Genomic DNA, 23,664 nt, shown 5'->3' on the forward strand with positions numbered 1-23,664 from the left:
AAATTAAAACAACCAGAGTAATAAAGAAAGGGAAATGAATGAAATGATTGAAACAACCGACTTGAAATTTCTCCAACTTGAGCTTCAAAATGTATGATATGATGTATGAAAGATAAAAATGAGGAAAAAAGAAATGAAAACACAATCAATGATGCAGAAGTGTCATCTTCAAGACTCAAAACACTGAATCAAGCAGGCAGAGAAGTGTAATCTTCAAGACTCAAAAAACTATGTATGGTCCCCAAAGAGAAAAGCCAGCGCATATGTACAAAGTTTGTAACTAAGATACAAAAAAGCTATAAATGTTACGGTTCATCTTCTCACTTTCAGACATTTTGGGGATGCTGCTCAAGTTTGTCTTGCTTACTGCTAACTTCCATGCCAAATATTCTCCCACAGACCACCCTTTTTGGCTGTTTGTAAGAGTAAAAGAAAAAAGTAAAATAAAATAAAATTGTGTCTAGAATGTTCAAAGTTATTCTTGTGACCCTATCTAGAGCTACTCTTTGTTGATTTTGAATAGCCATCTTTGGTGATCTTGACCAAGGAAAAAGGTTACCAAATAACTGAATCTGCAAGCAATGGATTCAAAAGTAGGACATTTGGAAAGGTAAGCAATAATGTTAAAACTTTAGTCATGAGATCAAACATACATGAATGTGTTCATGCACCATACTTCCAGTGCAGTGAAACAAACTCATCCGGACCATTGGCCTAGGTTTATATTTACATTGCAATATAACACGAGGAACGAAAAAAATAGTTGGCCAACAAAAGCGATTGACTGGCCATATGAAGATCTACAAATATATAGGGACACATTTACGAATTGAAAACAGAAGACACGTATGATGAGATTAGGAGTGCTACTTTGTTTCTGCGAGAAAATGCTCACTCATCGATATCACCATTGTTAATCTTGATCTCTAAGAGCTCTTCAAATGGTTGTCGACATATTGGGCATCTGTTTGACTGAAGTCTCAATGTGTTCGCACATCCACTGCACATGCACTGGAGAACAGGAAAGTTATTAACAAGTTAAGCAGCCAAGATGTTGAAGGCCGAAAACAGAAACCATCAGAACACTGGAGAGACTTTCAAATGTAAAATGCAACTGGTGCAATGGAAACCAGCTTGTAAATCGGTACTTATCAAAAAAGCATGACGGAGTTTAGTGGTTCTTACCATATGGCGGCATGGAAGCACAGCTGTATCTTTGGGTTCGGTCATGCATATTACACATTCTTTGCCTGAGCCATTGTTTTCATAGTCTGGGCCAGAGTTTCCAATTCCATATATCTCATGCAGCTCATAGCGAACATTATCAACCCATAAAATCTGCCTGATGATTCTGACCCTGAAAGCCCCTTCATTATCCTTCCCCAATACAGCTTGACTAATTTGCATATGGAGGGAGGTTTTAGGCTGAGTATCGCTTATATGATCCTCTGTTAAAACAGATGGAAGGCAGGTTGTAGCAGTTATTACAAGGGGAAACACACTATCTTCTGATGATAGTTCGGAAAGACCGTCCATTTCAAAGAACCTTAAGTCAATGCCCGTCCCAGAAGGCTGGTGAAATTTCTGTCCAAGTCCTCTCTGAAAAGGAACTGTTATAGGTACATGGACATGGGGATATATTGGAACAAATCTGCAATGAGGCTCTTCCTTGACAAAATAAAACACTGTGATGCTGTACAATGGAAAGGAAAAAAGAAGAGCAAGTCATTTCATGATCTAAACTAGATGGAGAATTCAGCAATAACAATTACTTATCAAAATAAATAAAGCATTAAGATGCAATCTGTAAGCTATTGGACAAGTAGTATCTACTGGTACTCCTGCCAATTTGGAGCACATAATTCCCACTGAACACCCACATATACTACCCTAAATCATATGAACCACCTCACCTCTATAAAAATGAAAGATCAACAAATTAAGAGACTTTACACTGTTTCTTTTGAGGCTCCAAGCAGTTCTTTCATTATCATCTGACTAATACCCCAATCAAATTATAGAGAATGAGAGACGTGATTAGTTTAAATATAGTTCTCAAATAGTATATGAGAGACATGATTAGTTTAAAAATAGTTCTCAAATAATATTCAGCTAAAATCTTTTTGAGGTTTTCAGTCCCAACACTGAATCTGTAAAAATGAAGATCAACAAATGAAGTGACGCAACATTGTTTCATTTGAGGCTCAAGCAGTTGCTTAATATCACCTGACTTATATCCCAACCAAATTATAAAGAATGAGACGTATAGATTTTAAAATACTTCTCGAATAAGTATTCAGCTAAAATCTTTTTGAGGATTTTAGTTCCAACTTTGATTAACAGCATCAACTATCTCATTAATGAATATTGTTCTTACCTGATCTCAAAAAATAGGTACATAAAGAGATTCCCTGAATCTCCGAAATGTACTAAAGACGACTTGCACAGAAGTTCATGGCCAAATTATGTTTCAGGGTACCGTTTAGAAGTTTCCCATATGAATAGTATCAGTGTCACAAATAGGGACATGGCAACTCCAAAAGGTTGTGTTTCATTCGATTAATTTTCCTCCCTTTCTTTTTCTTCCCCAAGTTCCTACCGTTATATGACTTGCCACACAAGCTCCCCTTCTTTCTGAACGTAGTAGTAGGACAAGGCCTTGTTGGCAATCAGATACAACAGTGAATTTCTTTTAGATAGGTTCAATCACATACAACATCGATGACAACAGCTTGACATTTCTAAACTACAAACACATAATAATGCAAGCAAAAACGAACAGTGTGAAGAACATGCCACTGATTTTGAAACCAAAAAATCTTCATCAAAAGGACCTCAGGTGACAAGTTCATCATGCAGTTTAATGTACAAAACAGGTAGGTCTCTTGTGGATGTCATAAGGCTGAGCATTCTGTTGGAGATGAGGGTGAGGAGGGGCGTGGCTATTTTCGAGAACCAGTTCAGATTCATGTCGAGGCACTCAATTACAAAAGTCATTCATCTTGTAAGGAGACTGGTGGAGCAGTATAAGGACAGGAAGGACGTCCACATGGTGTTAATCGACCTAGAAAAGACTTATGACAAAGTCTCTAGGGAGGTCCTATGGAGTTGCTTGGAGGCTAGATGTCTATATGTAGCGTACGATGGAGCCAAGACCAAGGTAAGGACATTGGGAAGATACTCATAGAACTTTCAAGTTTTGATGAAATTGCTCCAGGGCTCAGCCCTTAGCCCATTTTTATTTGCCTTGGTAATGGATGCATTTACACAACAAATTCAAAGTGAGGTGTCATGGTTTATGCTATTTGCGGACGACAAAGTTTTGATTGACGAGACTCGCGGCGGGGTTAATGCTAAGTTGGAGGGAGGCTAAAGAGTAAAGGTTTAGTATGACCAAGACAAAATACTTAGAGTGCAAATTCAGTGATGTAACGCATGAGACTGGCATGGAAGTGAAACTTTATACACAAGTCACCGAAAAGAAAGGATGTTTTAAGTATCTTGGATCTATTATTTAGAGAAATGGAGAGACTGACGAGGATGTCACTCTTTGTATTGGTGTAAGGTGGATGAAATAGAGGCTCGCATCCGAGTCTTGTCTGATAAAAAGGTGCCACCAAAACTTAAACGCAAGTTTTACATAATGGTGGTTAGACCAACTATGTTGTATGGGGTAGAATGTTGATCAGTCAAAAATTCTCACGTGCAAGAGATGAACGTGACAGAAATTAGGATGTTGCAATGGATGTGAGGGCATATTAGGTAAGATAAGATTAGAATTGAGGATATCCGATGCAAGGTGGGAGTGGCTTCTATGGAGGATAAAATGCTTGAAGAGAAGTTGAGATGGATCAGGCTTGTGATGAGGAGATGCACAGATGTAATGCAGACGCGTGAAATGTTAAATATGGATGGTTTCAAAAGAGGTAGAGGTAGACTGAAGAAGTATTGGGAGAGGTGATTAGACAAGACATGACGTACTTTCAGCTTATCGAGGACATGACCTTAAATAGAAAGTTGTGGAGGACACGAATTAGGATAGCAGGTTAGCAGGTAGGAGGGAATTGTCTTGTTCGTTCGTACTAGTAGTCGTAGTATTACTATTGTAGTTTCTTTTTCTTCGAGATTTGATGCTATCTGTTGTTTCTTGTACTTCGACTATCATGTTGTTTTGTTGTAGTACTATTCTATTACTACAAGTTGTTTCTTGTACTTCCATTACTTCTTTTTTCAGGAATGTTTTGGATTGTTATTTTCTTGAGCCGAGGGTCTATTGGAAACCACCTCTCTACTTCTAAGGTAGGGGTAAGGTTTGCTTACACTCTATCCTCCCAAACTCCACTTTGTGGGACTACGCTGGGTATGTTGTTGTTATTCTTCTATGTTCTAATCTATTGGAGTAAAACACAAAAAGTTCCTTCTCGGGGTGGTCCATCAAACATTTAAATGATGCCTTTATTAAATTTAAAGGTGTAAAACTCAATCCTCTTTAACTCAAGTGAATGAGATAAACACCTCAGGAATACTTCTTGTTCCAAGACATAAAAGACCACGGACTAACCAAAAGTTACACTAAAACATGATATCTAGAGCAAACATATGATGCTACTATTGAGCAAGCTGCAGATATATTCAGTTTTTCCTCAACATAATTTTAACAAAGACAAATGGGAATGAGCTTTTAAAGAGCTAGGAAGAGAGCTTCTATATTGAAAACTCAAAAGTATTACCAGAATGATAGTGAAAGAAACAAATGTTGGTAATATTAATGGGGGATGATGGCTAACAGAAACAAAAATTAAAGTCAAGGCATTCAAGATAACCGGACCGCTCTCTTTAGGATGGTAATTTTAACCATACGTAGTTCGATAACAGGTTAAGATAAGTACTCTCCCATGATGCAGTAAAATCTTATGAATTGTGTAGTTAGCAATACTAAAGCCTGTTTAGCAGTAAATTTTGGCTCAAAGATTTAAAATAGCATTTGGAGATTATTTCAAATATTTGTTTGTTTCAAATTGACCCATTATTTCAACTTCAAATTTGAATTATAGAATATGAAGTTTGAGTAACATGTTTAAGGTGTTTTTCGAGTTTTTTCAAGTTTCACTCTCAAAATTTCAGTTGTTTCTTCATGTTCAAACACAATTTCAATTTCCAAACTCTTTTTCAACTTCACATGCTACTCTTTTTTAGATCTCAACCAACTCATATCCAAACGCCTACTTAAAATTCTCTAGTTATGGATAAATTCGCAGGGAATTCACTTCAGATTTCTGGTAGTAATTTACTACTAACTCTCCAATACTCATACCATGTCATAATATTTCATCAATAAGGTGGTCTTTCTGTTTATAAACCTCCAAAGACACTTCCATGAACAGTAGTGTCTTCCAAAGGCTTATCATGTCCCCACAAATGTATCTGGATCATGTAAAACATGTTCTTCCAAGTGACACATTTTCATAATGACGGATCCTTCTGCAAAGATATGAGATCAAACATCCTTACTGGTAGTTATATTGATTTCTTTAACTGATCGTCACTAAACTAAACTGGTTATGAAATTTTAAACTACTATATATAACACAAACACTTCAATTCCCGTCAATGGGTTATAACCCAATTGAAAGACTTCAGACGCAGCAAATGGAATAAATCTAGCTGGACCAAAAATAAATGTGAGCCAGATAGATAAATCATTCTAATGTTAGTGCTCGAAATTTAATTTATTTTAACAAGGTGCTGGAAAATTAATTTTCTGTGAAGTGTTGGTTGTTTTCGCTATATTCATTTTTAATAATTCAGGAGAGGGAGGGGAAGGGACGAAGATCTCATTAGTGGGTAACGAATGAATAATGAAGCAAGCATAAGACCTCTTCGACTAAGATAAAACTTATATCCAAACAAGAGAGGGATAGCCTAGTGGTTTAAGGACTCGCTACCGACATCCATAAGATTGTTGAAATCGAGTCATCAAGGGAACTAAAAATTTCAACTGGTGGCCCTTTAAGGGCCTAGTTTTAAGTAGATCCCGGTTTTATATTTTTTGCAGCATATGGACCTCCTTTAATTTTTGGTCTAAAGTTTGGTACAAGAAAACACATCTTTAACCGCTAGCCTAATATAAAGCACAGAATAAAGCACAAGGAACCACTGAACCACACCCTTCCAGATGCAAACTGTACACAAGTTAGTCTCTAGCATGAGCATCGATAGGTTGGATGAAAGGAGCAGTGTACCTCTAGCCTACACAAGTAATCTCAAAGCTTTTTTGTTAATGGTGTGTATATATGTATAAGAGAACACTAAGGCAGTGCAAGGCCATATTTACAAATATCCAAAACCATGCGAAAATAACTTAGAGTTCACAATGAACCAAGCATGTCTACTTGGGATTCTGCCTTCTCTACACTAATTCTTTACACCAAAAATGAAACAACAGTATACAATTAATCTTCAACACTCTGCAATGGATTGTATTTACCTTAAAAAACTCTTGCATTTCTCTCCTTCCAAACTGTCCACCATATGCAGGTATGCAGGTAGGCAGGTACCGGTCTCCAATTCTTCTGTTGCACTAAACGCCCATTGTGATCAATAAGTTCCAAGTCCTCAATTATGTCAGAGTATTTCTTCATAGCTCTGGTAATGCCATTGTTGTTTCTTCTTTCAATCTCAAACTTGGTAGTACTAAAATCTCCACAGACCACACAAGCCCATCTAATAGAAACTAGCTCCCACTCCCTTATGCAGTTTGGAGCGTATTGGAGCCTGAACCCCAGAAAGGAACCAGCTGAAATTATTGCTGACAGAAATGAATTTACAGGAAATGGAATGAACACCAGTGTTTACTAACTCTCCCCTCCACATCCTTTTATCCCATGTCACTAAGATACCTCCAATTCTCCCATTTGCCTACAAACCAACATATAGTCGGCCAATCTATTGTTGCACAATTATTTGACAATTGCACCATATTTCCCTTCCATCTGTACAATATATATCTGTCCTTCTCTCTTGTATTAAAAATTTAATCACCCTCTCTTTTCAATATCACTCAAGTCACTTGCATTCCATGAGATAATGTGTATCTTCATTGGGAATTATTCCAATTGTTTCTTCTCTGTTTATCAAACCACCATCTTTAAAAAACATTGATCGTTAAAAAGGTATTGTATTTAAAGTCCAGCAACCAGAAGGTGCTGTGGGGAATTTAAAAGGGGTAGCTCCATTACATAGTGTATTGAGCTCAAAAAATCTATCATGGCCTCTATATCATTTGCAATTGCCATGTTACACCAAACAACAGTTTGGGAAAAACATCTGTACTTAGTACTAACTACAGATTCTGATTTACTTTCTAAAATCCTTGCATTCTTTTCCTTCCAAATGGTCCATCATACTGCCGAAGGGAGAGTATTCCATGTTTTCATCTTTGTCTTGCCCAAACTTTTTGAGTACCATCTTTAAATTGAACTCCAAATTGTAGATTCTTCACTTCATTCTGGTCAATTGGTTTCGGGGTAGAGGGAGTAGAATTGCTAGCTTCCTTTCGCTTCTCTTGCCTCTTCTTGTCCAGTTTCAGGAACAACCACACCTCCCATTCGCACCCATGAAACTCAGTTAGCTGAATCTGAATATCCCAAGATTGAATATCCTCTACCGAAAATTGTTGTGATTGCTCCACACAAACCATCTACGAACAGCTGTCCTCATGATTATCCACACTCTCTTCCCCCTCATACATCTCTTCATCACTATCCTCTTCACCATTTCCGTCTAGAATTTGAAGTATATGTAATTTGCAAGAATTTACTAGAACTTGAGCATCTCCGACTACTACTGACTCTAAAAACGTAAGCGAGGCACAACTTCGTGAATCATATAAGTTGTTAGCTTTGATCTTTACAAGTAAATAATCGTTATCAGGCCCAACCTCTTTCTTCTTTAAGAAAGAATTGAGCCTGCGACCCGAGTCCAAAGTTTGGTTTAAACCCCTAAATTGAGTCCAATATTATTCAGTTCACTCACACGTCCCAAAGGTATATCCACATGTTTAAAATTTAAAAATGATGGCCCCACATGACTAGCCACCCTACCCTCTATAATATAAGGCTTTGGATGGGACTTCACACAAAGCATACCCATAGGCTTGTCAATTGTCTTCTTAGTCATTCTCCCGACTTTCATTCACCATCGGCAAACATTCACACTAGATTGGTAAGCTGAAAATCAAACCATCATTCTCCACTTCTATAAATGTAATGACCTTGAGGGTGATTTTCAAAAATTTGTACAAAAACGTGTGAACAGTAACACGCGTGAACAGTAATTTTTGGGCAGAAAATGCCCCTTTCTTCCCATTTCAATAGTTTTCATCATTTGTCTGAGTTCTTGAACTCCTTGAGGTGATTTGAGAAGAGATTTTCGAGGCAAAGTGTTGGGTAAGTGATTTTTGACCTAAAACCTTCCTTTTTCATTAAGTTTTTGACGATTTTAACTCTTAAATTTTAGTTTCAAACCCCAAAAATCCTTGTTTCTTCCCTAATCCGAATTTAAGGAAAATTGTGATTTTCAACTTGTTTTGAGCTCTATTTTTATGGGTTTTTCAACCATGAGTTCCTTATTACCAATAGAATGGGATTGTTCAATAAATTTCCAGATTTGACCCTTTTCGAAAATAGTTAATTTTTGGACTATTTTACCCCCGGTTCCGAAACCTATCAATATGGGTGTCATTGGACTCCTTGTGACGTGTATGTTTCATTGTTGATAGTGGGTTGTCATTCCGGGCGCTGAATTCGAGAGTTGCTTGTCCGATGGAGGTATTCGAGTGCGGTTTCGGCAATTGAGGTAGGTTTGGCTATCTTTCTTTGAGATTGAGATGGGGTAATTAGTCATTCATATGTTATAGACTTTGGGATGGGGTTGTAGTATGAGTTGAGAATGTTATATATATTGTGATGTCTGTGTGGAGGCTTATTTATTAATGTGTTGCCGTGACGGGGTTTATTTGTATTACATAGCCCGTGTGGGGGCCTTATTTGTTATCTTATTTGCTTTGAGAGCATGTGAATTATGATTTGCCTAAGAGAGAGGCTTGAGTATATTATTTGACTTGTGATGCCGCCTGAGAGATTGAGTTGGGGTTTTGAGCATACTTGAGTATTGAAATATTGTTGAGAAAGGGGTGAATATTTAAATGAAAGTGTGTTCTTCCCGTTACTATTTATTGAGGGTGAATATCATGTGTAGGTTAAGTTTTGAGAACTTTGAACCTTATACCACATGTGAGTTGATTATTACTTCCATGCATATGTGTTTTGATGCATTCATCCTCATTCATCATATCATGAAACATGGAAAGTTGAGAAATATGGAAATCCCTTTTGAGAAAGAAAATGAAACACCTTTAAACCTTTGTATCTTGAGTCCCTGACCGAGGCAGTTTTCCGGCAGGGTAGTGGATGCATTGTGATCCCAACCTTTGTATCTTGAGTCCCTGACCGAGGCAGTTTTCCGGCAGGGTAGTGGATGCATTGTGATCCCAACCTTTGTATCTTGAGTCCCTGACCGAGGCAGTTTTCCGGCAGGGTAGTGGATGCATTGTGATCCCAACCTTTGTATCTTGAGTCCCTGACCGAGGCAGTTTTCCGGCAGGGTAGTGGATGCATTGTGATCCCAACCTTTGTATCTTGAGTCCCTGACCGAGGCAGTTTTCCGGCAGGGTAGTGGATGCATTGTGATCCTAACCTTTGTATCTTGAGTCCCTGACCGAGGCAGTTTTCCGGCAGGGTAGTGGATGCATTGTGATCCCTTGACCACGAGGAGGTGGCAAGGATAATGAGATATTGTGATTGAGTTATATGGTCTGCAAGACCCCCATGTGCCTTGCTTGGTAGCACAGCTCAGCAGGTGTATACGACAGTCTGTGTGACAATCTTGATTCCACCGTACCACCACATCATTGCATCATCATATTGCATTGCATTGCATTGATATTTGTGCTGCTTGAATTATCTGGTTAATTGTGATTATGAGCTGTTATTATGGGTTTACTTTACTCGCGTCAATATATATATAAATTGGCGGCACCGATGCCGGAGTAGGACTTTTCTGTATGCAGGTGGATGCGTTCCTTAGTTTATTTCATAGGTTTGATTAATTCCTTATACTCAGTCAACTAAAACCTACTGAGTACATGTGAATTGTACTCACCCCTACTTCTGTGTCCCTTTTTGATGCAGATACTAGTCGGGGTACCCCACGTGGCAGTTAATATTCTAGCGGATTGTGTATTCTCAGATTAGTGATGAGGTCCCAGAATTCGGATCGTCACTAGTCTATCTTTATTTTTCAGTCTTTTGTATCATTCAGAGACTTATGTTGTATCTTCAGATTCGAACCTTGTATTAGATGCTCTTTATACTTATGACACCAGGTTTTGGGATAATTTCTTCATTGTTTTTTTTTCTTCTTTTTATTTAAATCGTGGCATCACTTTCCCCTTTGGGAGTCTTGTATGAGTTTTATTTTTAGGGTTACACATCAGATTGGGTTTTGAGATGTGTGCCATCATGACCTCAGTTTTTGGGTCGTGACAATAAATTTTGGGCTCTTTCCCTGTGACCCTCTGACTCTGATTCTTGCCCATTTTAGGCATGATTTTTTAAGAGTCTCCTCGTCCGTTTTGATCCATCCACCACATTTCCCCTTTATCTCCTTCATAACCTCCTCTGACCAAAGATGTAGAAGCAGACCAATGGCCATGATCCACAACCAATCAGTGATAGCTTCCTCCTGAGCACAAGCAATCTCGGACGACCACCATTTCAGCTTAAGGGTTCTTGTTTCCATCTCCAGTCACCTAGCATTACTTGTTCGGCCATTTTCCTATTAGAAATTCGAACAAAAACTACATTGAGGTATACCTGAACACCATAAGCTCATTTCCATTTATCCGCTACCATCTTCCCAGTTCTGACCGAGTGGGAGATTCCAGCTTCGCTGAGTAACCCCCTTACAAGACATCTGCTAAGCAAGTCATTTTCCATGATTACAGCAGTACCACAGATACGTTCACTCTGATCTTCGACGATGAGATTCCCCTTCTTTGCTTGCCATTTGCTCTGCATCGCTATATCAGCGTAAGAGATGTTCTGATTCTACGATTGTCTGGTGACTGGGTTTACTGCACCTTCGAGCATGAACTTCTCAACATTTGCTGCTATATCTCCCCATCCTTTTTTCGGGGACAGTTCAGGACCAATAACTGATCTCCTCTCCCCTTGAACTGCTACTACACTAATGGCTCTGCCACAACTGTTGTATGTTTGAGATAAAAAATAGTTGCATAAATGGCCATTTAATTTCCAGCTATTATACTTATTCCTCTTTGTTGCTGATGGCAGGTGCATTAAATCACAAATCCACATCAAGACCTTCTTACTTATTCCCCTTTGTTGCTAATGACAAGTGCATGAAATTCCTCTCTCTCCACCAAGTCATACCAGATTTCAGCCCCAGAGAAGTCCTCAGTGACTTCAAAAGATTTATCCCCAGCTGTAAGTTAAACTTTTTAAAACTTGTTAATGAAATCACAAACCGTTTTTAATCAATCAGAAGAGATTGAAGAAAAACTATCGATGAGCTTACATGATTTCAGTTGGATTTTAGAAAATTACCTCGTTAATCATGCCTGGGAGCATTTCCTCTCAAGTAATCTCAAAGCTTTACACCCTAGTCTTGTGATTAGGTACAATTTGCAACCCAAACAAAACCGTCTTTTTTCCCGGCCTTAATAAAGATTTATAATAAGAAAGAGTGGTCTAGGTCACTTTATTTTTGGGTGAATAATAAGATTCGATCCTTATAAGAATCTAAGATCACACTTTCTTTTTGAAACTGAATCTAAGATCACACATTACCTTCTAATTACATCTCAAAAATTAATTTTAGAAGTTCACTGGGAACTTTCGACAATGGCCTAAAGTTGTAGACGAAACTAAACTGCCTATATAAAAAAAAAATCAAAGTTTATGAGCAAACATTACACCACTGTGTAGAGTTATCCATGGGGTTGAATTCACATAAGCTCTGTGAGAAATATAGGGGGGAAATATTATTGAAATTGTGTATCTATATTATTAGACACACACCTTATTTATAGACACTACAATATAATCTTTTACCAAATAAGATACTATTTATTATTCCTATTCCTACTCTAAGTAGGATTGTATATACCAATTCATATTCTAACACTCCCCCTCAAGCTAGTGCATAAAAGTCATATGTACCGAGTTTGTTACAAATGTAATTAATAGGAGAACTAATGAGGGGCTTGGTGAGATATCTGTAAGTTGATCACTAGACTTCACAAAATTGACAGTCAATCTCAATGTACTCAGTCTTCTCATGAAATACTGGATTTGATGCACAATGCCAGTCAATCTCAATGTGCTTGGTCTTCTCATGAAATACTGGATTTGATGAATAATGTCGATAAAACACAGAGATAAATTCCTGAATTGCGGTGTTGAACTTCCCAAATCAAGCTTGAAAAGATTGTTTCAGACCATAGAGTGACTTACACAATCGACATACAATGCTACCAGACTCCCCCTGAGCAACAAAACCAGGCGGTTGCTCCATATAGACTTCTACCTTGAGATCACTGTAGAGAAAAACATTCTTAATGTCCAACTGATTAAAAGGCCAATGACAACAACAACCATTGATACGAAAAGGCAGGCATATGCTATTTTAGCCACGGAGAGAATCTCATTGTAATCAATCCCAAATATCTTAATATACCTTCTTTTTTTTGTTTTGGAAAAGTAAATTTGAAACTGAAAGTGCTCGAAATCTGATATAAAATATATGGATCGTCTCGAAATCAAGGGATGAGTAGATCTTAAACAAGAAAGTCTCCGTAAAACTGGCCAAAACATGCTCATGCACCGAATTACTAGATTTGATGGTTGAAAGTGGTCACAGTCTGATCAATAAAATTATATGGGTAAGGTCAGAATGATAGCATGACCCTACTGAAAAAAGAGAATTATATGGGTAGAATCGGATTGACGGCACGACCCTACTAAAAAAGAGAAATTATATAGGTAGGGTCAGAATGATGACACGATCCTACGCAAATCAAATTTGAGGAGTCACCGAAAAGACGCATGGAACTACGCAAATCAAATCAGAGTAGTCACCGAAAATACACACAGTGCTATGCAACTCAGTTATGACAAAGTAGTTCTGAAAAATCCACGGTACTACGCAAATTGAATATGAGAAGTAGTCCGAGAGATGCACGGTGCTGCGCAAATTAACCGTTCACTTTCAAATCTCAGAAAATTCTCAAGACATACGAGTCTCATTAAACAATTCTCTCGGCAAGCCTGATTTATCTGGACATATCATATGTCCTGAGATCTGAAAATTAGAAGATGCATAAAGCAGGCATAGAAAAGTCTTAATCATTACAAATTATAAGGAAAAAATGCTCTCTCTTGGGAAACACATCACTCTCTCTCTCTTCTCTCATTTCTCAACTCTCCTATCCCGCATACACTTTTCCGATGGTAAATCTATCATTGCCTAAGTTATGGAGAGGGAATTTCTTTTACGTCGAGTGGAAAGCTCTTTAGACTAACGAGCAGTGGGGACAGTTGGTTCATTTTAACTGAATATAGCAGAAGGTTCACGAGCAGCATCAGGATAAATAAAAGCAATCTCAGATGGCTATGTGAAGCCCTAAAGCAGGCCTCTTTGCAGTCAGGCAACAAATGCAGAAGATGGGGAAGGAAAATCCAGGCTTATACATATAGAGCAATACAAATTTTCAATAGTTATGGACGCTTTGTGAGAATAGAGACTATTCTAGGGGACAAAAAGGCAGCAGTCATCATTCTAGAAGATAGATACAACAAGGGATGGGATTATATTGCAGGAAAGATACAAAAATATCTGGGCCCTTTTGTGGATCCAAGGTTCCATTTAGCAGATGAGCAATCCAAATCTTTCTTGGAGGCAACAAGGATCCCTATATGGCCAAACACAATCAGTTCTGGAGCAGGATATGCCAGTCACAAAGGATTGACGGAAAGGGAGCACTTCCTTCGAGATGTCTTGTGGCAGAATTTAATGACCCATTCAATACAAGTCCAAATGCAGATATCATCCAAAAAAGGTTTTTGGGCAGGTGGCAAGTCACTGCAGGACTTAAAGTCACACCCATTAACCATAATCAATTTCTTTTTGAGCTTTCATCCAGATCGGAGGCATGTAGGGTAAAAGAAGGTGACTGGTTCTGGAAGGGATGGAAGCTGACTCTTGAATGGTGGTCGCCAATGGCCAGCTCAAAGCTAACCTCAAAGAAATCAGATCATAAATGGATTAAGGTTTTCGGAATTCCACTACATGCATGGTCTTCAGAAACCTTTAAATTTATCGGGGATAAATGCAGAGGCTATACCGGTGTTGATGAAGACACTAAACACAGAACACACATGTTATGGGCTCGAATTAGTGTGGAGAAGAACATGAAGGTGATCCCGAGATCCATAGAGTTGCTCAAACAAGATTGGAGTTTCGATCTTACGGTCTTGAGGATTTGCACACGGTCATTATTCTCGTCGAAAAAGCCAAACATTCGTCTCGAGAAAGGGAAGTCAAAGGAAGTAGTTGATACCTTGAACCTCGTATCATATGAAGCTCAAAGGGACAACTTTAATTCAAAAGAGGACAACTTTATTTCAAAAAAGGACAGCCTGGATTGTCCAGTGGACAAAAGGGCAAAAGTTAAACAATCTAATAATCTTACTGGGAGTGGGCCAGTGCCAAAACAAATACAAGTGGGCCTAGAAGCTGATCAAATTTATTACAAACAGGCACAAATGGTAAGAAGGGAAAAACTAAAGTTTTAAATGAGGCCAACCTCTTTAAACTCAAAACCATCTGGCAAGTTAAAAAGCCCAACCCAACTTCTAATAGACCCCAGTGACTTGGATAATCACATGCAAACAGATTCTGTAGAGCAAATATCATGAGAGGGGCAGTCAGATGCAGATGACAAAAGAATTCCTCTTGAAAGAATCCATAGTCCATTGCAACAACACACCTCAAGCAAGGAACTGGTTGCTTTTTCCAGCTCAGATACAGATTTCCCTTCTATAGCAATGAGAGAAGCTTTACCATTGGCTTGGTATGAAGGTAACCCCAATCCACAGGTTATAGTCGAGACATCAAAGTAGACAAAAATCACAATGGTTAAGGCATGCAAAGCCTTTGGGATCAATGCTACAAGTTTTGAACATGATCTCTTAGATTTAGTTCTAAGAATGGAGCAAAGAAGACAAACAAGTTCAGAAGCAAGAGTTAATTCAACAGGAGTCTGGGAGTAGGAAAAAAAAGAAAAGGAGAAGGGGAGAGAAAAAGATTAATCTGTGGGATTAATTATGACAAAAAAGAACAACAAAGCAGTGGAAGCAGGGGCAGGCAGCACACCTCACTGTCTAGATGAATTTGAAAGTCCTTAGTTGGAATATTAGGGGGCTGAGTGAGGAGGGGAAGAGAAGCACTATCAAATCCCTCATTCAGAAGTGGAAGGTTGACATTTTATGTTTACAAGAAACCAAAATCCAAGGCTGCAACAGTAGACTAATACAACAATTATGGGGGAACAGATGGGCTGATTTGGTGGAACTTAAAGCAGCTGGTACAAGAGATGGTATTATAGTGATCTCGGATAAAAGGAAATGGGTGAAAATGGACACACTACTGGGCTGCTACTCAATCTCATGTATGCTACAAAGTACACTTGAAGAGTTCAGATGGTGCTTCACTAGCATTTATGGTCCATTCACAAATCCAGAAAGGGAGGAGATGTGTGATGAATTAGCAAGGATAAGAGGACTTTGGGAACATTAGTGGGTTATTGGGGGTGACTTCAATGTATGTAGATTTGAAAGTGAACTGTTAAATTGCAAAAAGAGATCAAGAGCCATGGAATCATTCTCAGACATAATCCAAGACCAGGGGATCATCGACCTACTACTGCAGGGAGCCCAATTTACTTGGTCCAAAGGTGAGAACAATCAACAAGCTTCTAGAATTAATAGATTCATCATATCCCCGGAATGGAATGACTCTTTTCAAGGTTGTGAAACAAATTGCATTGCCAAAGGTAATTTCAGACCACAGACCCAATTTACTGGAAAGTGGGGATTGGGATGCCACTCTTTCCTACTTTAAATTTGAAAACATGTGGCTAGAAGTTGATGGCTTTTTGGATAAACTAAAATACTGGTGGCAGAGCTACAATTTCAATGGGAGGCCTGATTTCATCCTTATGCGAAAATTAAAGAGTCTAAAGAAGGACATAACCACATAGAACAAGGAGGAATTTGGAAAATTGGAGACCAGGAAAGGCAAAGCACTAGATGAGTTGATGATCTTGGAACAAAACACTGAAGGCAAACAATTGAGCACCGAGGCTAGTCAAATGACAAGCCTGAAAGCTGAGATACAACAGTTAGCCAAGATAGAGGAGATTTCATGGAGGCAAAAATCAAGGTGCCTCTGGCTCAAGGAAGGGGATAGGAACACCAAATATTTTCAGAAGATTGCTAATCATACTTCTGGTAGACAATGTGGTCATTGAAGATAAGGAGACAATTAAAAATAAGACACTGGAGTTCTTTGAAGGAGTGTACACTGGACAAGAAAATTGGAGGCCTATAGTCATGTTTGAAGGAATTGCCTCCATCACAGCAGAGGAAAGCAGTAACTTAGAAGCAACTTTTGGAGAGGAGGAAGCACTAGCAATCATTAAATCAAGTGCCCTTGACAAAGCCCCCGGGCCTGATGGTTTTACCATGACTTTCTTCCAGAGTTCTTGGGAGTTTATCAAGGCAGATCTATTAGCAGCTATGCAACACTACCATCAGCATTGCTCGATAGTTAAGTCTTGTAATGCTTCATTCTTATCACTTATTCCTAAGAAAAAGGGGGCAAGGGAGATAAGGGATTACAGGCCAATCAGTCTGATTGGAAGCATATACAAGATCATTGCAAAAGTTCTTGCAAATAGATTGAAGAGAGTAATGGGGAAACTAGTGTCAAACCAACAAAATGCTTTCATCAAAGGGAGACAAATCACTGATGCCTCACTCATAACAAATGAGGTGCTTGATTGGCAATTGAAACAGGGGAATGCTGGATTACTTTGCAAATTAGATGTTGAGAAAGCCTTTAACCATTTGAATTGGTCTTATCTCATATCTATTCTCAGGCAAATGGGGTTTGGTGATAGGTGGATTAAATGGATTAAGTTCAACATTTCTACAGTGGAGTATTCAGTACTTATCAACAGAAGCCCAGCAGGCTTTTTCTCTGCACAGAGAGGCCTAAGGCAAGGTGATCCTCTTTCACCTTTTTAGTTCATCCTAGCCATGGAAGGGTTAAGTAGAATGTTGAACAAAGCCAAACAACTGCAATGGCTCAAAGGTTTTGATATAGGAAGGGATAGAGCAGCTAACATCTCACATCTACTTTACGCAGATGATGCATTGATCTTTTGTGGGGCTGACAGAGAGCAAATACTATATCTAAACCTTAAACTACTCATATTTGAAGTTGTTTCAGGTCTCCATATAAACATGCTCAAGAGTGTGATCTATCCTGTTAATGAGGTGCAGAACATTGAGGAGTTGGCAGACATATTAGGTTGTAGAACTGGATCTTTCCCAACTACCTACTTAGGCCTTCCATTGGGGGCTAAATACAAGGCAGAAGGCATCTGGAGTGGAATGATTGAAAAGTTTGAAAAAAGGCTTGTTGCATGGCAAATGCAGTACCTCTCTATGGGTGGCAGACTAACACTGATAAACAGTGTACTTGATAGTATTCCAACATATAGTATGTCACTAAATCCCATATCCAGTAAGGCTTTGAAGCAACTGGACAAAACTAGAAGGAATTTTCTATGGGAAGGGAATAGCAACAACCATAAATTCCATTTGGTCAAGTGGCCAACAGTCTTGTTACCAAAAAAGTTAGGTGGTTTGGGCATTAGAGACTTAGCACTGCACAACAAATGCCTACTTATGAAGTGGTTGTGGAGATACACTCAAGAGGAGCAGAGCCTTTGGAAGGATGTGATTATTGCTAAACATGAAGCCCTAAACCACTAGTATTCTAATGTTTCAACAGAGCCATGTGGAGTTGGTGCCTGGAAAAGTATAAGCAAATTATGGGAGGAGTTCTCTCAACACAAACACTTAATAGCAGGGAATGGACAACATATCAGTTTCTGGAGAGACAAATGGATAGGCAACTCCCTTTTAATGGTTTATTATCCTAACATGTTCCAGATAGCAAGGGAGCCAAACTCTACTATTCAGCAATATAGAGAAGGGAATTCTTGGAACATCATCCTCTGAAGGAACATACAGGATTGGGAAATGGAGGAGTTGGTCAGCCTACTAGCAGCACTTCACAATGTTGCAATTAACAGTGAAACACCAGACCAACTCAATTGGGGAGAAAAAAGGGGTGGGAAGTTCTCAGTTAAAGCAGCATTCAAGCTTCTAGGCCCACAAAATGCAATTACATACCACTGGCCCTGGAAGCTTATATGGAAGATCAAACTGCCCCCTAAGATTAGTTGCTTCAGCTGGACTGCACTTCATGGAGCTTGTCTGACCCAAGACAATCTGGCCAGAAGGAAGTTTCAGATGGCTACCAGATGTTATATGTGCATGAAGGAAGCAGAAACACACAACCACCTATTTCTACAATGTCAAATAGTAGCAGACTCGTGGAGTATGTTTTTAGCTCTTTTTGATCTCAAATGGGTCATGCCTCAGACTATCAGAGGATGTTTTGATAAGCTGGAGTTGCTGGAAAGTTGATAGCACCATCAAGAGAATCTGGAAGATGATACCTGCAGCCATTATTTGGAGTATCTGGAACTTAAGGAATAGAAGATGCTTTGATGGAATATCAACTACCTACCAATTTTTAAAAGCTAATTGTCTCATGTTTTTGTATAGTTGGGTTTATTTATCCCCTCTAGATTCCCCTGTTTCATTTCTGAACTTTGTCAGCTCCCTCACTCTTAACTAACAATGTAAAGAAGATCTGACTTTTTGCTACTTTGCTTTTGTAACTACTATGCATCTACTTGATGCCTGCAATAGAACTAATTACTTCATCAAAAAAAAAAATTGGGGAATTTACATCCATGGAAATGGAGTTTGCTAATCCTTTTCTAGCCTTCACGTCTATCAACATTATTTAGCTTATTCCTTAGTGACAGCTGGGACCAGAAAGATGCTAAGATACAATCCTCTTAACAGCGCATAATCTTTATTAGATAAGTTTGCTACTATACTTTTTTGAGAAAGTTAACTGGTATTATAAACAGAGAAATACACCAATCCAATAGTGTACTTCTGTAGTAATTACATCAAAATTGTAGAGGGACAGCCAAAAAAAAGAGATTTATCATCTATCTCCCTCAAAAACTATCTAAAATAAGGTAATGTATCCCGGATCCTTAGGTACAGTATGGACACACCAAAAGTAAAAAGTCACTAGACAGTTCATTTTTCAAGCTTTGGAAGGGAATGCTCTTGATATGTTTGCTACTATATCAAGCGATATGGCATACCACAAAAATTGCATACCACAAAAATGGCATACCACAAAAATGGAGAACCAAACGACAAAGACTTCATTAATGGTAGAAGTACAAAACCATGCTTTAGAAACTACTCAATGATCTAACCACTTTTAATAATGTTGCACAAATGTGGATGTCACTTCACTTTTGGCACATGCGAGACGTAATTAAGGATATATAATGCTTCAAGTCAAGAAAACAAATTAAGGAGTAAGAATTAAAGAAAAGTGTGGCTTAAAAACAATACAACATAATAGAAGAAGATTTACAAGGAAATGGTGAATACATGAGAATCACAACTCTCTATGAGTTCTTTCACTATCTCCATGACTATTTAAGAGTACTTTTCCATCTAGAGAATATAGTTTTATGAGGGTTACTACAAGCATTTCCTGGCAAAGTCAATAGGTTTCAAAATAGAGCAGTTAGACTATCAAAATTTTAGAAAAAATGCTACAAGTGATGAATGCCTTTGTTGATTTTCAATTCATTAGGACAAAGAACACAAAAGAATAGAGTCCAAGGAAGGATCATATGTACTTGAAGGGAAACAACAAGGCAATGACCAACTTCTATAAGAAAGAAACATGCAGTCAACAAGTAAGATTCGTTCCAATTTTTTGATTGGGATAGGCCATATGAAACTTCAGTATTTATTCTACTCTATTCATATCCACTTCATCCATTCTAAATAACTTGTTCATAACAAATTCATCATGCTGAACTCAAAGAAAACTTTTTTCTCAAAGTGACGAAAGTCATACAATATAGTCCAATTAAAACAAACTTAATTCTCCCAACAAAATCTTAACCAATTAAACAATGAACAAAAAGCAAGATTTGCACAATCCCGAACTTCAAACTCTACCATGTCACTAAATGGGTAAAGCAATTCAATTTCATGACCATTACAAGGTCTAAAAGAGAAAAACTTTAGGCCTCTATAATTTCTTACCTTTTTCATTTCATTTCTTCTTTTTTTTCGATCACAAACCTATACTCCACAATCTCTCTTGATCTGTAATGAATATAGCATAGCTCATGTGAGCTGAGACATGTGTGAGTCTGTAAATTTTGACAAAATCATTGACCTATTAGGATTAATTAATTTAGAGGCCAAATTGGAGCACTTCAATCCATTGCGACACAAGTGGAAAAAACAAAACTTACATACAGATACCAAACTTTAAACTATACAGAAGAGAGTACTATATATCTCTTTTGAGTTTTATATCTTCCCACATCCATTTCACATGAGTTGTTGTCTGTTCAGACTTCAGACTCAAACCCAATGAGGTCTTTTGCTTGAACTGAAAATCACATGCCCGTTTCTATACCATTGTTCTTGTAATGATTCTACCCCTTATTCGTTCCTGGATCAGTCCAATTATTGCTAAACATAAAGAGAAGGGTAGACAATTCCCATATTAAATTACATACTCCTTCCACCCCATTTTATGTGGCACCAGTTAACTAGGCACGGTGTTTAAGAAAAAAGGGAGAACTTTTGAAACTTGTGGTCTAAAACAATCCTTAGATATTTGTGTGGCTGTAAATCATTTCATTAAGGGTAAAAGTGAAATTTTAAAGTTAAATTGTTTCTAATCATAGTAAGGTAATATTCTTTTTGGGATGGACTAAAAAGGAATATGGTGCCACATAAAATGGGACGGAGGGAGTAATAGAAAACATAGCAATGACACAAATATTAGTGCATGGCAAACCAATTTACAAGATATAGAAGCAGTGTAATTTTGGCTGACCTTTTGTACAAGTCCATCAGAATTTCTAATGTTTGGCAAGCTAAGTTAATAAATGTTGTTGCTTGCTTATCAAGAATAATAATAGAAAACAGAGCAGTGACACAGATAAGCTCAGATGATCTTTTGGTCGGGCATCAAGCAGTTAAAGATGTTTTCAAAAGGATAACTGAAGGTGCAAGAGAGGAGTCGTTTTGTGCACTTGACAATACTTCAGCAACAATTATTACACCACAATCTCAAACTAGTTGGGGTCAATTATATGAATCATTTATATCTATTCTGTTGCATTTGGGTCCATTTTGCTCCAACTACTTAATTGTCTTTAAAGATAAATTTGGGTTCCCTAAAACTAGATTAGTCTCCAATCAAATTAAAAGGACCCCAAGAAAACACAGGACATAACATATGTGTACCAATAACAATGGAATTTAATCTCTACTAGTCAATATTGCTTGTATGGACCTCTTGCTTCAAAATTCACATGTTACTGCCATTTCTTTAATCAAGAAGCTCTAATTTGATAGCAACAAGCAACTCTGGAGCAGTATATGGGAGCTAGTTATCTTAGTATGATGTTCATTAAGAAATGAAACTTGATAGCAATAATGCGGAACAAGAATAATAACATAACATCTTTTCTTCTCTGGGAAGGTAAAGTAATGAATAATCATATAACATCTTAAACTAGTAATCATAAGCCCACTAGACTTCACCAATCCAAAAGTAAGATACAATACCCTGATGAATCTGCAGATATAACTTCAATTTTTCGCAAAAGTAAGGCCACGGAGAAAGAGCAAAGAGCTAAGCAATATCCATTAGCGGCATAACAAGCAAAAAAATCTTTCTGCCCAAGTTGGACAATCTGTTAACTCTATGCTTAAGATAAAGAGAATTTTGGGATCTTAATGAAAAACATACACTTCCATCAGCTAGAAGTACAGACGTTCCCGGGGAAGGAGATCCGACAAATCATACATTGGTATAAAACAGCAGGGGTAAAGTGAGGTGCCAGGATTTAAATTCCTTAACTCGAAAACTACAAAAAGAAAGAAAGATCTCATCTTTCATTCTTGGTATCAATTCATTTGGAACAAAGTCAATTGGGTTACCATACCTAAATTAATGGGCTCAATTGGGTTCATCATTAACATCAGCCTAATTCCAAAACATCTACAATTCAATATATTAACTGAAACTAACAAAAACAGAGAGCATGTATAAAATAACAAATCTTGAAACAAGGGAAAGGCACTTACTTTCCATCAAATAGAGCATCAAAGACAAAAGAAACCAACTGGTGATCTGGGTTCTGCTCATCAATCTCAAGCTTTAACGAATCTTTATGCACATTTACACCACTCTTAACTTTCTTGGCTTGTTGGGTCTCAACATAGGGTGATGGGGTCACCATCCCCACCACCTGTGAAGGAGGAGGGGGCAGGTAAGAAGCAGCCCAGTCATTGTTATGATATGGAGTAAAAACAGACCTACCCACAACAGGGTTAGTGCAGTGGCAGGTAGAGGGGTAGGAGTAGGAAGGTGGGGGTGGGGGTGGGAGGAGATGAGGTGGAAAAGGGAAAGGGGGAGGGGGGTGGGAGTGGTAAGGAAGGTCAGAGGAATAGTAAGAGTAAGAAGAAGAAGGGTAGGAATAATAAGCATTCCAGTTATGATTTCTTCTTCTGTTGTTGCTCTGTGAAATGCCCATCACTAATTTGCTCCACCTTCCTCCGCCACAAACCACCGCAGCTCAGCTCTGTTGGACTTTGGAGTGACAAATGCCCCTCTCTCTCTCTCTTTTGGGGGAAAAAACAGTGACCACCTCACTCTCTTGTTTTTTTTTCTATTTTGGGTACATTATTCTAATACAATACACATAGCTTTTGATTGACTTATAAGTCGTTTTCAGTTTTTGAGTGTTAGATTGGTTAATTTAAAGTTATTTTGTGCTTAAAATAAGTCTCAATAAATAGTTGAATTTATTTGGATGAACTTATTTTAAGCAGTTTATAAATTGAAAACAGATTATAAGTCAAAAAAAAAATAGTCTGCACCTACTTTTTTTAACTTATAAGCAGTTTTCAATTTATAAACTACTTATTATTTTTAAGTCAATTCAAACAGCCTAGTAGAAATTTGTCAAAGTTTGGTTGAGAAGTGTTTTTTATTTTAATGGAAAAAAGACATTAAATGCATTTGGTAATT

General features: G+C 37.9%; 1 protein-coding gene across 1 annotated transcript; it reads right to left on the reverse strand.

Annotated features, from left to right (window-relative positions):
- Positions 1–594: 594 nt before the first annotated feature.
- On the reverse strand, positions 595–23,294 carry LOC129887166 (probable E3 ubiquitin-protein ligase LUL4). The gene is made up of 3 exons (XM_055962144.1): positions 22,719–23,294; positions 1,186–1,693; positions 595–1,011 (listed from the first exon to the last, which is right to left on the reverse strand). Exons 1-3 carry the CDS (start codon positions 23,165–23,167, stop codon positions 892–894), a joined length of 1,077 nt encoding a protein of 358 aa, XP_055818119.1. The 5' UTR covers positions 23,168–23,294; the 3' UTR covers positions 595–891.
- Between the last annotated feature and the right edge of the window lie 370 nt (positions 23,295–23,664).

The sequence above is a fragment of the Solanum dulcamara genome, chromosome 4, assembly GCF_947179165.1.
Source record: "Solanum dulcamara chromosome 4, daSolDulc1.2, whole genome shotgun sequence".
Lineage (NCBI taxonomy): Eukaryota > Viridiplantae > Streptophyta > Magnoliopsida > Solanales > Solanaceae > Solanum > Solanum dulcamara.